This window comes from Typha angustifolia, chromosome 14 (assembly GCF_048772165.1).
Source record: "Typha angustifolia cultivar Huaian chromosome 14, ASM4877216v1, whole genome shotgun sequence".
NCBI lineage: Eukaryota > Viridiplantae > Streptophyta > Magnoliopsida > Poales > Typhaceae > Typha > Typha angustifolia.
This window is the reverse complement of record NC_133252.1, coordinates 8242041-8258662: the sequence shown is the minus strand read 5'-3', so window position 1 is coordinate 8258662 and position 16622 is coordinate 8242041. Positions and strand designations below refer to the sequence as shown.

Genomic DNA, 16622 nt, shown 5'->3' with positions numbered 1-16622 from the left:
TTTGATAATTAAGCTTGATTTCAGCAAAACTTTTGATTCGGTGAATCAAAAGCTACTCATAAACCTTCTTGTAGCAAGAGGTTTCCTACCATGTTGGATCAAATGGATTTGAATGTGTCTTCAATTTACCTTAAATGCCATATTTATCAATGGGTATCCTTCATCTTCTTTCACAATAAATAAAGAACTTAGACTGTGTAATCATTTATCACCCATGTTATTTATACTTGTTGCGAATCTACTTCAAAGATGTTCAAAATTATATTAAATCTCTCTATCTTGAAAGTATTGAGTTTCAACCGAAGAATTAATATTCTACAATTTGCTAATGATATAATTCTCTTATGTCAAGCAGATAAGGCTTTAGTCACCAACCTCAAAAGCATTTTTCTCTCTTTTAAATATATTTTAAGTGAAACACCCACCTCCATCTTTCATGCAGAATAATATAAGTGACTCTCACATGATCTGCTAGTATAATGTTCTCGCAGAGTATTCAAGAAAGGTCTAAATACAAAATATCATAGGCCACAATAAGCTCTAGAAAAACATGCTCATATATAAATTAAAACATAAAATTTCTCATAGGGCTAAGTTCAAATTGAAAGAAATAGAACAAGTAACTCGAATAGAAAATTAGATCAACGACTCCTCAATATTTAGATCCTCCTCTACCACTAAAATATTTTTACTAAAAGGTGGTGAGCACATAGCCCAACAAGTATAATCCAATAATAGTTTATAAATAATATAATGCATGATAAATATACTAATACATACTCATAATTATCAATATATCAAAGTAAACATGAACAATATAATTTGCAATGAATATTTATATAATCATAAAGTACAAAATGCATAATAGCATTGTAACTTAAGCAACTTCTCATTTTTATCAAAATAAACAAGTCATTTCTCATTTAATCAAAATAAGCTCACATAGAGTTAAAAGTAGTTATATCTCAACATAGTCATACAATCCACATGCAAGCATAATAATAAGGAGGAATAGTTATCTAGTGGTAATATCGCCTATACATATCTAATAATACTATATACAATCGATTGACTGTGAACATCAGACTAAAGATCCTAATTATAAGCCCATATACCAACTCCATCATCACAATAGCTCTAGTAAATCATCGCACATAGCAAAATTATTACTTGTAGTCGAATCATCGCACATAGTAAAATACACATACAACAGGAAAGAGCACATAGCTTAATAGATGCCCTGACTCTGTGCCATCGAGTATCACTAAAACTATAACCTTACCTCACAAATATCTTTCTACTATCATTATAGTCAAGTCTCCAAATAAGATGGTGCAATCACCTAAATGCTACACAAGCTAACCACTTCAGATATAGATAGTTGTATAATAATATTATACAATATGTTTCACTCTTAACCTCGAGCTGAGTAAGTGAGTTTAGTTGAGACTTGACTAATAATGATACGTGCAAGTGGTGCAATATCTTTTATCATATAATTTATGTTATAATTATCATCAAGGTTTACACATCTATCACAGATAGATGTATAAGATATATCATGCAAAAGATCAGTAGTATTTATGGCCATCATCTATTGGCTCATTTGAAAGAACAGAAATAACATTTTTTTTTTCTTAAACTTGTGAACCTTCTAGCAGAGGTCTGGAATCATTGTTCCACTCTTTGCTCCAAATATTTTGACATCCTTCACTACTCTCACAAGACTTCTGATCCCCCTTCTCTTTATTAGGTGGAAACTCATACTGTTGAAGTTTAGTAAATGGAATACATAATGGTCATTTACTAGTCCGTTTGAACCTATTGAGGGCAGGGTTCATTTTGCATTCTCCTATCAGTGCCCCTCTTCCTGTTAGTAATTGCTCTAGTTGTTTCCAATCTGCCTTAGTTGCTGAAGCCATGACTTTGTGTGATGTTCTCCACAACCTATAAGATAGTGAAAAAAAATCTATTAATCTAATATGATTCTCTACTTCTTATTAACGCGCTTAACTAAGTCCACAAACCGACATGGTTTATCGAGCTCCTCATATAGGACTATTTGTTGTTGCTCACTTCTATACCAAATTATACAATTTATTACATTTTTCGTGAATCCAACAAATCAGCACATTCTTTAGGTTTTGGGAGTAAAGGGGTTTACTCATATGCTCTTATACAAATTTGGGTTATTGATGCTAATGGCATTTTTTGTACCAGTAGGGATTGACTAATGAATCTCTCTTTTAAATTAAGAAAAAAAAAGTGGTTTGCCTCATCATCAAATTTGTTGACTGGGATATATATATATATATAGAAGTTGTCGATCAACCGATTTATATCTAAAAGTTGTTGCCCTAGTTAGTAGTTTTATAACTCATCTAGTTTTATATTTAAGTTTCGAGGTGAATTAGACATGTAATAAAAAAATGGCAGACTTCAAATAGTCAAAAGCTTCCAAATGGAAACAAAATGCACAAAGAATAAGACCAACTTTTTATTTTATTTTTGATAAAAAATTCGATACAATAATAGCATGGAAAATGTATTTTGTCATTTTATTTTGTATAAAAGAAAATGTTTCGAACTTAATTTGAGAGAGGAGGATTCAATTATCAGATGCATGTTAAGATCAATTTATATAGAGAGGATGGTCATAATTCATATATATAATGGAAACAGAACGCCTTTTATTGCAGAAGCCTGTTTGATGAGTGACGAGAATGCACTAGTGTGCATTAAGTTTCTAAGTCTAGGACAGAACAACAAGAGTGATCAGATATTTACAACGCGAGAGATTAAAACAAGTTCGTCTTAACCATTCTTAGATGGAGGAGAAAAGCATGAGAAACGAAAGGAGAAAACCGTGCAACTTGTCAGTCTACAAGAAGCTCAAATCTTAGCGTTTCCAGAAGATTTAAATTCCATCACCATGCTCCCAACCAGGAGAAGAAACCGGCAAGAAATGAATCGTCATACAACAGCAGCAGTAGCTTCGACTATACCATCCTGTCGCGTTAGAGGAAAACCGTTCACCGAGGCAGGGCTCCCGGAAGCTGGACCTTTTTCCGGTGCATCCTCGTAGGCAGCAGCATGAACACCAAGTGCAGCACGACCTGATGGATCTGGGTTTTTAGACCAGGCTGCATCCCATTCGACTGCTTTGGCAGTACTGCATGCCACGCTTGGGCCTCCTGGTACTGTTGATCTTGCAGCATTCTGTTCAACAGAATGTGAGTCAACAAAACAAAATTTGCATTGTGGAACAATTATTGTATGCCAAATAATTTCACTGATCAAAGTTGAAAAGGCATGCTAAAACAATAGTTAGGCAAATTGAGTAGGAACTAGGGGTACTATTAACTCATGCTGTAATATCTATCAACAGTTTATGTCCTGAGAATTACTGAATTTATGAATATGTCAAAACTAAGTCAATGTATACTGATAAGAAATATCAGAGGTAAAGCAAAGATAATATGAACATTTACTTGTATGTTCTTCAACTTTCCAAAAATGTTATAACATTAAAAGATCCATACCTTAGGGAAGAATCTCTCAAATATTGTTCTGTAGTAGTATCCCTCCTTTGTTGTAGGAGTATTCTCAGGATAAACAAAGCTTGCATTCATCAACATGGCATCTGTAACCTGGCATTCAAAAGTGAAAAATGCAAGCTTAACGAAAAGAAATCATCAAAAAGTATATCTTTGTAATGCAGGGTCAGTTTCCCAGTAATCTAAGTTATGGAATAATAAAATATTAATATAGTTTGAATTCCCATATTAACTACAACTTAGACAATTTGCAAGGACAGATATTACTTGTAATTTGAAAAAAGATGACATACATGTAGATTTGCATGGTCCTTCAAGCCATCAATCCAGCTGTAACCGACACCATCACTAAATTGTTCCTTCTGCCTGTACAAGATGTGCTACAGATGGAACACACACATTTATGCCATCAGATGTGAACTTTGTCAGAAGTATTTTGCAGAGTTGAGCAAAAAATATGAGACAAAACATAACAGGCATCCCAACCTTTGGCAGATAGGGGTTCTCATCATCATCAAATGCATTCCGCAGGATCCATTTCTCAATCCGACCGAGATCAGGTCTTATCTGAATTTGGTCAGATCTGATGTTACAATTGCTGACTATAAAAGGTACAGCATAAACTGATAAATTTGGCTTATTTATGAACAAGAAGAAATAATTAAGCTGCAATGTTGCACAGTGCGAACCAGAACCACCAAGATAATTTACCATACCAAGGTCCAAGCAGACCACAATAGGAAACATGGCAGAACTCTTATATTTACTGCTTAACTTAGTCTTGGATTCTTTTTGTATTTGGGAAAAATACCATGTATTGTTAGAGAAGATAACCCAATAACAAAAGTGCGAAGAATCTAAACTATGATGCTTTATTATCTAGAAGAAATTGGACTACAAAAACGCCAATTAAAAGAATCTAAACTATGAGGCGCTGACTAAATTAATTAATTTATATGACTTATGAGGCACTGACTGAAATATTTTGCACCTACCATCTTCCATTCAGGATCAATATCCATTGCTATGTCAATGAAGTTCTTGTCCAGAAAGGGAACACGAGCCTCCACACCCCATGCTGAAGTTGATTTGTTAGCCCTCAAGCAATCATATAGATGAAGAGCTTTTATCTAACATCAAATTGAATAATTTAGTTAGTATACACTTTTGCAAGAGGAAAGGAAATGTCAAAGAGCATCATTACCATTGCTGTCACAGGAATATTCCAAGCAGAAAATTCTTTCTTTTCTAAAAGAAATGATTCATGAAGCTCATATAAATAGAGAAAAGAAATGCACATCTCAACTAAGAAACAACCATATGATGCAGAACATGAGCACCTAACAAAGTAACAAGTGATATCATAAAAATCCAGAAAAGAGTTAACAGCCCTGGTGGCCAGTCAACTGCATTCCACAATTTAAATTATAAATAACTACTTAGATCACTTCTTAAGCGCATCATATCTAGCAGTAAACTTACATGCAATCTTTTAATGATATCATAAGAAGAGGTAAAAACATCTTTGTTACTGACATAAATTTCTCTGGGCAACTAATATGCACATTCATCTAACAGATTCATAAGATCTATTAGCTATGAGAATATTTGTTTTGTCAAAATTATTTAGCCATAAGGGACCACAACTATCTTAATAAATAAACTATGAGCATGTTCTCAGAAGTCATGCTGCTTATGGGAAGAAAAGCCACTTTACTATTTGTATTGAAGTATAGAACTACTCTGTTTCTAAGTTGCAGATTAGGGAGAAAATAGACATTTTAGAAAAGGATCAGAAGCATTCTGCAGATACCTTTCTACAAGTTTCCAAATGAAACTCCTCCTTGTTAGGTGCTTTGTGGAAATATAGGTAACCACCGAATATTTCATCAGAACCTTCCCCTGAAAGAACCATCTTCACACCCAAGGATTTAATTTTACGCGACATCAGAAACATTGGAGTACTTGCCCTAATTGTGGTCACATCATATGTCTCAACATGGTAAATGACTTCTTCAAGTGCATCAATACCCTCCTGATATTGCAGGAAAAACAACAAGATCACAGCTGTCATCATTGACTTTCTTTCTCCTATGTAAAGAACTATTAGTATGTACCTGCACTGTGAAGTGCAACTCATGATGGAGAGTTCCAAGGTAATCCGCAACTTCTTTAGCAGCTTTGAGATCAGGAGAACCCTGAATGAGGCCAAATCATTCAAAACATATCAACCAAGTAGGGCAAATACATCAGGCAGTTATGAATATCAAATCAATAAGCAAGTTCAACAAGCATATCTTGCATCTATCAAAGAAAGGCAGATTACATTCTAACAGTAACCAATTTGGAAATTTACATGGGAGGTATCAGGTACCAACTGAAGTATTTTGAAGGAATTGTGGAATAATTTTTTCTCATAAACCTACAAATATAGCTAAGATATATTTTTTTTTCAGAAGCTCATCAACATATAACCACTGTTCAAACACCAACAAGGATAGCTAGCAATAATGAAGAAAGATAACCTTCAAGCCAATACAGAATGTATGCAACTGAGATCCCCATTGTCTGGAAACTTTGGCTTCTGCCAAGTGTCTTGAAGCAACAGCAGCAACAAGCGACGAGTCAAGTCCACCGGACAAGAGCACACCAAATGGCACATCCGTCATTAACCTCTTAGTAACAGCCTGTATGAATGACAACAAGGGCAAGAGATGAAGTAACATTAGGCAAAAGTGCTAAAATGACTTCTATAGCTGTATCATTAGTTGACTGCCACTAGTCGACAAGTCATGCTTCAACCACAACAAACAAATCCACAAAGCAAATTTATGCAAAGTTTATCAATTGTATGCTACCAATCCAGGCAAACTAAAGCTGATCCTTTATAACCCAACAGAGCACTATGGCATTTGAAAGGCAATTTAACAAATTTAAAAGTCTTAGCTGCCTCAAACCTCTTCCTATTGCTATTAGCCTATCACTGGCCAGTAACTTCAGCAAATAGAGACTCACATGGTAAGATTGATGGATTTAAATAAGAGAACGTAAAAAGATAATCTCTGAAGCATACCTTTTCAAAAGCCTCACGCAAAGCTAGAGAATCATAAGGAGTTGATGGTATGCCTTCTGAATACCATTGCGGGTTGTACCACCTCTGCAGTCCACCTGGGAAAATTTTATATTAGCACATATCCTATGGAGGAGATCACATAAAGCAATGCATAAACAAGCATGAATTACTACTGAAGCTAAAAGTAGTACACAAACTTTTTACATTCCTAGGATGCTATAGAACTGCATAATGCAAATTAGTTTACTGAAAGCTCTTTTTGTGTATAGTCTGTACAATCCGAAATCAGACCTCTTTTGCTAGAATATAAATGCCCAGGAAGAAAGGACACAAATCTTTCACAATCATCACTCAATGCTTTCATTTCTGAAGCAAACCAAATTGATCCTGGCAAAATTAATTACAAACTAATTAGAAGTATATTAAAGGAACAGATTGGCATTTAAAATAGAAAATCTACAAACATGAATAACAACTGGCAAAGTTCCCAACAGTATCACACATGTATTAGATCAGGCAATTGATTATGACATACCATCAAGACCCCAGCCCATGTACAGAGGAGTAATGCCAATTGCATCACGAGCAGCAATAAAGCTTTTGTCACGGGTGTCAAGAAGAACAAATGAGAACATGCCATCTAACATATTGACAAAATCTTCTCCATACTCTTCATACTGTGAAAGAGGACAAGGTAAAGATAAAAGTGATACGTCAGCAAACTGTAAGTCTGCTGAAAAAAGGTCCTTCCTGCTAATTAGATCACTGACAGTGTTGGAGCACTGAGTATACTGTGGCATCAAACTGCAGGGTATAAGAACTATTAGAAAGGTTCTCATTACTCACAAGATGTGCAATCACTTCACAGTCACTGCCAGTTCGGAAGTTATGAGACTTGAGTTTTGCCCTCAGCTCCTCATGATTATAGATCTCCCCATTAACCTGAAAATGGTAACCAGAATAAATTTACAGAATACTACAGCCGTACAAGGTCTAATATATATAACACTGATAATGTGTCTCATATATGTAGAATTGCCAGAGATAAACATCTAAAGGGACCATTAAATGAAATACAATAATACAATTTACAAGATCAAACCCTTTACAAACAGTGGACTGTATGATCTTTCCTGCATGCACAAAAGATCATAGGATACTATTTATCCTTTCAGTTTCACCAGTTATTATATCTCAATTATAAATGTATATCAAAGGACTACTTCATTCTAGGTTCGCATGAAGCAAAAAATAGATCTGGACATGCATCGACAATATATAAGGAAAAAAAAAATACTGAAACAGAAGACTCCAATAGCAAGTCTACAGTCTACTACATTGGCTGGTACCAAAATCAAAGCAGACAAAAGTTAGGTTTCGACTTCGTGATATAGACGCCACTAAGACTTCACAAAGACATTTGTAGTTAGGATCACCGTTCATGCAGGTCTTAGATGAACTAAAAAATGTAAAAAAAATAAAAATAAAATACTGGAACAACCAATGAGTTAACTACTAACTGAATTCTGAAACCACTCCAGGAAATGTAGGATATAATACATGCAGGCTAAAATAAAGTACAAAGAAGAGAGGCCACGTAAGATTCTACAAACATCCAATGAAAATACTAGTATGCTTGACCAAAATAAGATTTACCGTCACAATAATTGATTTGTCCTCATTATAAAGTGGTTGGTCTCCAGAGGTAGGATCTATGATAGCCAATCGTTGATGAGCAAGATAACAATCCTGGTAAGTATGTATCCCACTCCAATCGGGGCCTCTGTGCCGCAATCTGTGCCCACATGAAGGACAAAAAATAAGAAACTAGATAAAAATGGTGCTACAGACTTTTTTGCCTCTATGCAGAAGCAATGCTAGGTATCTAACATTTGGAGGCACCATGTCCAAATATACTGCTTCATGGGCATACATAAGACAGAGATTGGGAAAAGAAAGCTAAAGGTTTCATTTACTATATTTTATGAAACAATGGTTTAGGTATCAGCACGCATTGTATGCAATGTGTTGTTATACGGCGAAAACTTTGCCAACAAAAGGATGATCAAGGGTGGAAAACATGTCGGTCCAGTCCGTGAGAATACTAGCTCTACAGTGCAAATATCAAGTTTATGCCCAACAATGTACTTGATGACTGATTTCATATAGCAAACATAATTCTTGCTCAAAATAGACTTCTTTTGCAATTGCAATACCCTATGGCTGATTGTAGATATAAGGGTAATAACGAGGATATATAATTCCAGACACCCAAATGAAGATTGAAACCTGGGAATTTTAGGAACCTTATCCCCAACATTTCAGAAATTTCCAGATGTGTCCTTCTGATCATAGCTGAATTTTTGAGAATGAAAAAGAAAGGACCCAGAAATAAGCACATATACTCCAACATTATCTCAATACCAAATTGGCTAAGTTCACAGGTTTTGATTACTTCAAGTTCGTTCGAGTCTGCAATGCACTTAGCTCAACTATAAGATGCATTATATTTTAGCTTTGCATTTTAATCTTGAGATATGAACCAAGGATACTCGTATCACATAAACAAACTATAGAGGATTGATCACTTTCCTATCATGTCATAATACAAGCACATATCATATATACCAAACTCGCTACAAGTTCAGGTGTGCTCTGAACTACATCTATGTCAATCAAAGACGGCAAAGCCGGTTAAAATAACAGCATTCTCGTATACATCACGGTCACCTCAGATATACTGAAAAAATGGGCTTATCCATTAAATTTTTTTAATAAATCTCACACCATGAGCACGACACATCCAATTTAAATCCCAGGACAGACTTCTTTAAGCCCACTTCATAAACAGAAAAAGCTTTCCCCATCGATTTCCTGTAATCAACCTTCGGAGAACAAAAAGGTGCGAAATTTATCCTACCAATCCGATCAACCCACTAATTACGCATCATTAAAGCGGATCTGTAGCAACTAAAAAGAACGAGAATACAGGACGGGATAAGATACCCAAAGATTCCTTAAAAAGAACTGTAGATAGATTAGAGATCTATCGATCCAGAGAGGGAGAAAAGGTACCTTCGGGAGAGTTCGATGATTCTGGAACGCCTAGCGAGGGAGGGGTCGGAGCACCCGAGCACCGCGAGGATTCCACACATGGCGGCGCCGCCTTTTTCGCACTCGCACCCGCGTGTCGCTGTGTGGCACGTGTGTCGCGAAAGGAAGAAGGTTGCCTTTGCGCTGCTTCCTCCGGGGGAAAGTGAGAAGCGAAGCCCGCAAACGAGACAATATAAGATGACGAAGTGGGAGCGAGAGGAAGAGAGGAAGGAGGAGGATGGGCTATACACAAGATGTAATCTGGGCCGTCGGATCTTAAGAATAAACTTGGTTAGAATATTTAATGCCCGTTTAGGGCTTCGCCCAGCCATCACGAGCGGATTGGACGAGGGTTCAGAGAATCCCGTGAAATCGTACAGCTGGCAGAATCAATCGGATTCCGAACGCGTGGAGAATCTTTGCTGTTCTGAATCTCGAACTCCTACTTTGACGAGAAATAATCAACGAATATATTTTCAATTTTTTTTCTTTTTATTAAAACGTTGGGGCATTTGCAATTTAATTACATTTAATTTTTTAATTTATAATAATAGACTCTAATACGGAATACAAATATAACAAAATATGTATTGGCTATAAATATATATCATTTATTTTTATATATTAAATTAAAAGTAAAATGTAATTAAATTATAAAAGATTCCTAAAATGGTATCCGTAAAATATAATTCACTAAAAAGAAATTTATTACTAAAGAGATTCCAGCTCAACTGTCGTATCAAAAATCAATTATTGTATTATTTATAAATGTTGTTTAGCAGTATGTTTAGAGTAAGATTCTTGTCTCTCTCTCTGTGTATATATATATGGCAAGAATCTTAAGTCACAATATTTGTATATATTTAAATACGTATATAAGAGAAACAGCACTAGTGGGGATCCATGAGACCATGAGTAGAAAATAGCTGACATGTGTAGCCACGTTACCAGGAGAATTATTTGAAAAATAAGAAAAAAAAACTATTCACCAGATAGTTGGATGTATATTCTGGAGAGAAATTAATGATTCAATTGGGATTGTAAAGAATTGATCTCAAGGTAAAAGAATGGATTTCTTCTTCTTCTTTTTATTCAAAACTCTGATGTATTTAATGGCAATAGAATTTTTTTTTGCTTTTGGTCAAAATCTTTGATGAAAGAGTTGATACCTATTCTAACCATAGGAATCAGAATCAGCCCATCTGCAGAAAAGCAAAGTCCCCGTCCCTAATTGCGTGTTGCACTTGTATTCATTACTTAAGAGGATGAGATAAGTCAACTGACGGCATTAGGAAAGGTCGTTTTTCTTGTCGAGGAGATTCAAACTATCTTTCCTGTAAAGAAGATTCAAATGATTCCTTTCTTTTTCCCTGTGTTTGGACGGAGACAATACGAGAGAGAAGAGAAGAGAAAGTCTGAAGAGAATATAATTCTCTGGGTATTAGAAGAGAAAGAAAGAAAAAGTGAGAGATAAAATAGTCTCTAACATTTCATTTGGACAGAGAGAATAGGAAAGAAGAGAATAGGAGAGAGTTTGGAGAGAAACCTTAGATTGAAATTTAGGAGAGAAAAAAGTGTCTCTAATCAAAACATTGATTATTTTTATATTTTAATATTTCAAATATACTCATATTCTATTTACTTGAGGCTTTGTTTACTTCAAGAATAAGATATTCCTTTTGTTATTCTTAGAATTAATTATTCTTATATTCATTTCTATTTTGAAATAAATGTGTAACAATTATTTTGATGTGATATAAAGTGAAAAAAATATAGAAATAATATCTTTTTATGAAATTATCATAAATACCCTTGATTGATATAAAGTAGGTTAATGGGATAGATATTAAGAGTAAATTAGTAATCTAGTTAATGTGCAGTATAAGATAGAATTTTAATGAATAATATTTATATTCTAAAATAGAGTTATTATGATATTTAGCTGTTATTTTGGAATAAGGAGTTGTATTTTAAATTTTTTTTAAAAAAAGTTATTCCTAAAGTGAACAAGGACTTAGGTAGCGTGTGCTTCGTGCATAATGGATATTTATTTGACTCTCTTAAATATATTATACAACTAAACACTCACTTATGTATATTTTGGTTAAACTTTATATAAGGTAAGCCACATAGCAAGTAATATGAAAAAACTTATAACATGTAAAATATGTGATAAAGTTATACACATTTTTAAGCAAGATTTTTAGTATAATTAAATGTTTGATTATAAAATATGAATAAGTTGTATTTAAATTTTTTTTTAAAAAAGTTATTCCTAAAATTAACAAGGACTTAGGTGGCGTGTGGTTCGTGCATAATGGATACTTATTTAAACTCTCTTAAATATATTCTACAACTAAATACTCACTTATATTTTAGTTAAACTTTATATAATGTAAGCCACATAGCAAGTAATATGAAAAAACTTATAACATGTAAAATGTGTGATAAAGTTATACATGTTTTTTAAGCAAAATTTTTAGTATAATTAAATCTTATTCATATTTTATAACCAAACATAAATTATTGTATAAATTTATTCAAGGTAATCATGATGTTTTACAACCAAATAATAAAATATGATTAAAGTTATAAATGTACATAATTTATATTTAAGAGTGTGCATAAAGTTATCTTTAAAATATTTTATACACGAATGAAATGAGGCCTCAATATGTTGGAATTCTATGAACACATCTAAAAGAGAATGATTAAATATTAGATATAATTTTTGTTGGATATTATAACTTTATGAGACTATTTTAAAGCTTTGTTAACTTCAGGAAAAAAAGGTCAATTCTAGAATAGGTATCAGTTTTGTGTTCCTAGAATTAACTATTTTTATGTTCATTTATATTATGAAATAAATATGTAATAAATTCTAGAATAGGTATCAGTTTTGTGTTCCTAGAATTAACTATTTTTATGTTCATTTATATTATGAAATAAATATGTAATAATTATTTTTGATGTGATATAAAGTTAAAAAGAAAGATAGAAAAAAATGTTTTTTTATTAAATTATCATGAATAACCGATATAAAATAGGTTGATGGGATAGATATCAAGGATAAATTAGTAATGTAGTTAGTATGTGGTAGAAAATATAATTTTAATGAGTAATGTTTATATTCTAGAATGAATTTATTATGATGGTTAGGTGTTATTTTGGAATAAGGAGTTGTATTTCAAAATTTTTAAAATAAAACGTTATTCCTAAAGTGAACGGGGTTTAATGGCATTTGTTTTGTGCATAATTGATACTTATTTATGAATTAGGACTCTCTTAAAGTACATTTTGCTACCAAACACTTACTTATATATATTTTGGTCAAATATTATATAAAATAAGTCACATAACAAGTTCTACATAAAAACTTATAATAAATAGAATGTATGATAAAGTTATGCATGTTTTCTAAGCAAATTTTTGATACAATTAAATCTTATTTTAGTAACCAAACACAAATTGTTGCATAAATTTATTCAATGTAATTATAATGTTTTACAATCAAATAACAAAATATGAGTAAAGTTATAAATTTAAATAATTTACATTTAAGAGTGCATAAAGTTATCCTTAAATTATTTTATGCACGAATTAAACGAGACATCAGTCTGTTGGAATTCTATGAACAAATTTAAAAGATAATGATTAAATATTAGATATAGTTTTTGTTGGATATTATAATTTGTTTATATTACTTTTATTTATTATAAAGAATAAATTTGCGGATATTATAGTTTGTGATAGTTTATTTTAAAGAGTAAACTTATGAATATTATAGCTTGTGATAGTTTACTTTAAAGAGTAAATTTATGAATAATATAGTTTGTGGTGATTTATTTCTAAATCTTACACTAAATTCATATCCATCTAGTAAGAAAAAAAATTTAACTCATAACAACAATAAGATTATCTTCCAAGATGTAAGTACAGTGCATTAATGCTTTGTACATTGACATAACGCAATGATTTCATGTGACGTTGTCTTTTTGCACTTAAATCTGCGTGTGGTTTATCTCGTATATGTGAACCCATAAAAAAGAAAAAAATTCTTAGCTCTACATTCACTAATATTATGGTAGTGCTGGAGCAAGGACTGTTTTTTTCATAAAAGGATAAAATTATCAAGTTACTTATGTTGATGAGTTATGCTAACAAATTATAAACTAGAAACATATACTTTGATTCATCTTCTATATTCCACCATAGTGGCATAGTGCAGTTGTATTGTTGCCATTTCATTTGCCACCTCAAATGAAATTCATGTATAAAAATATTAATTTTGAAAATTATGTAGGACCCATATCTTGAGCATTAATCAAAAGTACATAATAGACAAAATACATTAGTATGTAGGGGTTATATATAAAAAGAGTACATATGTTTGTTATATTAAAGGTTTAGTCATTCCAAATCATACAAGGGCAATTTTGTGTAGGGTTTATGTAGAAAAAGTAATTCCATTATGTATAGGAAACACAATTAAGAAAAAAAAAGGAACAAAATAAGAAACACAATTAAAGTAGCTACCTATCGTGATTCGGTCTTGGACCAGCATTAGCACCTCTATTTGCTAGATCAGATAAGAACTGTAACGCCTCCACCAAGCATGGGCACGTGCACGCCCATGCGCCCACACAGCACGTGTGGTGCACACGATAGGTTGGGTGGGGCTCATCACACATAGATACACTCTTGTACTCATATAATCATGACATCATCAAATAAAACTTGCTAATATATCTATGCTCACATAATCCATCACCAAATAAATCATACTATTAACCAAATAAACTTGTTAATATATAAATATCTGAGTCCACAACAATCATACTAAATAATTACATAATCTAGAAAGGCTTACACAGGCCACGACAAACCATCAAGATACAACTAAAATTATTGATACATGAGTACACTATAATCTAACATGTATTATACAAATCATCATTAAATACAATAAAGCATAAATATTAAATAATGGTACAATTCAATTTCTATATCGACTATCATCTATACCGTCTCGCATCTATAGCTCACCTTATCATTTCTCTAAATATCTTCTCAAAATATCTCAAATCGCTATCACGTATTATATATCTAGGGGGGTTAGATAAAAAAGAAAGAGAGTCATGACTAAAAGACTTAGTGAATAAACCTTACCTCGAATTAGTACTGCCAAACAGAGAGTAAATCAAGTACTGGATAATATGAATCAGAAAGAGCATCATGTCATAATTAAGTATATGAATGTGTCTTCAATTTTATATAAATAAAATATAGATATCATATCATAACAGATAAAATTATATAATTCTCAACAATGAATAAACAAATCTCCATGTCATACCATCATAATAACTCTCTCAATATGACATAAATACTACATGCTGACCATGCCATGTTATGATATCAAATGCAATCACATATAATACATAATGATCACTCGATAATTAGGTGTATCAGATGATAATAAATCATATGAATTTCTCAATATCTCAGTCATCAATATTGACTATGAATAACATCATCATACTATACCACTATGCACAGTCAACACCTAATATCCCGTCTCATCAACATGTCCGAAGGCTTAGAGCATACTCTGTCATCCGCAAAGGTATCTCAATCATAATCATACCCTACCATCCGCTAAGGATATCAACATAATTATATAATATATCATAATTTGAGAAAGTCATTTAGAGGATAAAACTAATCATAGTCTAATCAGAAGATATGAACCACGTATCCCGTACATCCATCAACCAAAAGTCAACTCATCGCTAACAAGATCTACGGGGTCTCAAATAAGGGGTTAGAGATATGAAAATATTTAGGTAACATGAAATTAGCCATTTATCTAATTAAAATTTGTTCATGTAAGATATAATGATTTATTAGGTTTTCGAATTTTTACTTATCTCTATAACTAGTTAGATTTATAATTATAAATATAAATATAAATATAGATAAAAAAAACTAATTATAATTAAGTTGTGGTTCTCATTCTGTCTTTGATTAATTAGGGACTGATGAATAAATAAATAAATAAATAAGCCTAGTATTTTATTTGTTACAAAATAATAATAATATATAATAAATTATTAGAATTACTTAAAATTAGGCCTGTCAAAGAAGCCTGTGGGCTCGTGAGGCTCATGGTCTCGGCTTGATAAGAGCCCGGCTCGAGCTCTAAATGAGCTAAGCCAAGCCCAAAAATCAGGCTCGAAAGAATAATCGAGCCGTGCTGAGCCAGCACTGGCTCGCTCAAGCTCAGCTCAATTAGGCTCGATTATATATATATATATATATGATTTATAACCATTGGATCTTAGATCCAATGGTTGATAGGATATGTATGAATAGGGAGAAAGCCCTAGCTTTCTCCCCAAATTTATGATTCTATTCCCAGATCGGCACGACCGCACCACCCAAACCCTCTTCTCCACCATCTTCTCTAGTCACCAAAGGTGACAATCGCCTTCTTCACCATCGAGGCACCGATGGCAATCATCACCGCGAAGGTGTTGATAGCCAAAAGACAAGTATCCTCCACCGGACCACTGAAACTCATCTTCACCGCTAAGGACACCGATAGCGAGTCGGCGACCATGTCCTTGTCACCATCGACGGGAGTCACTCTTTATCTTCATCGCCGGATGGATCTCATCCTCCACCTCTCAAGGAGTCAAGGTTAGCGTAACGCCCCCGCTCGGCACGGGCACGTGCATGACCACGTGCCCACACGACAAGCGTGGCTTATACGATAGGACGGGCGGGACCCGTCATGCACAGATACACTCCTGTGCACATATAATCTTAGCATCATCAAATAAAACCTACTAACATACCCATGCTCACATAATCTATCACCAAATAAATCCATATTC

General features: G+C 33.2%; 1 protein-coding gene across 1 annotated transcript; it reads right to left on the bottom strand.

Moving 5' to 3' along the window:
* Positions 1-2670: 2670 nt before the first annotated feature.
* Positions 2671-9982, bottom strand: LOC140776433 (asparagine synthetase [glutamine-hydrolyzing] 2). The gene is made up of 14 exons (XM_073120144.1): positions 9706-9982; positions 8287-8425; positions 7477-7572; positions 7166-7307; positions 6922-7017; positions 6631-6725; positions 6083-6244; positions 5675-5755; positions 5371-5592; positions 4553-4687; positions 4044-4124; positions 3851-3937; positions 3543-3650; positions 2671-3219 (listed from the first exon to the last, which is right to left on the bottom strand). Exons 1-14 carry the CDS (start codon positions 9783-9785, stop codon positions 2974-2976), a joined length of 1770 nt encoding a protein of 589 aa, XP_072976245.1. The 5' UTR covers positions 9786-9982; the 3' UTR covers positions 2671-2973.
* Between the last annotated feature and the right edge of the window lie 6640 nt (positions 9983-16622).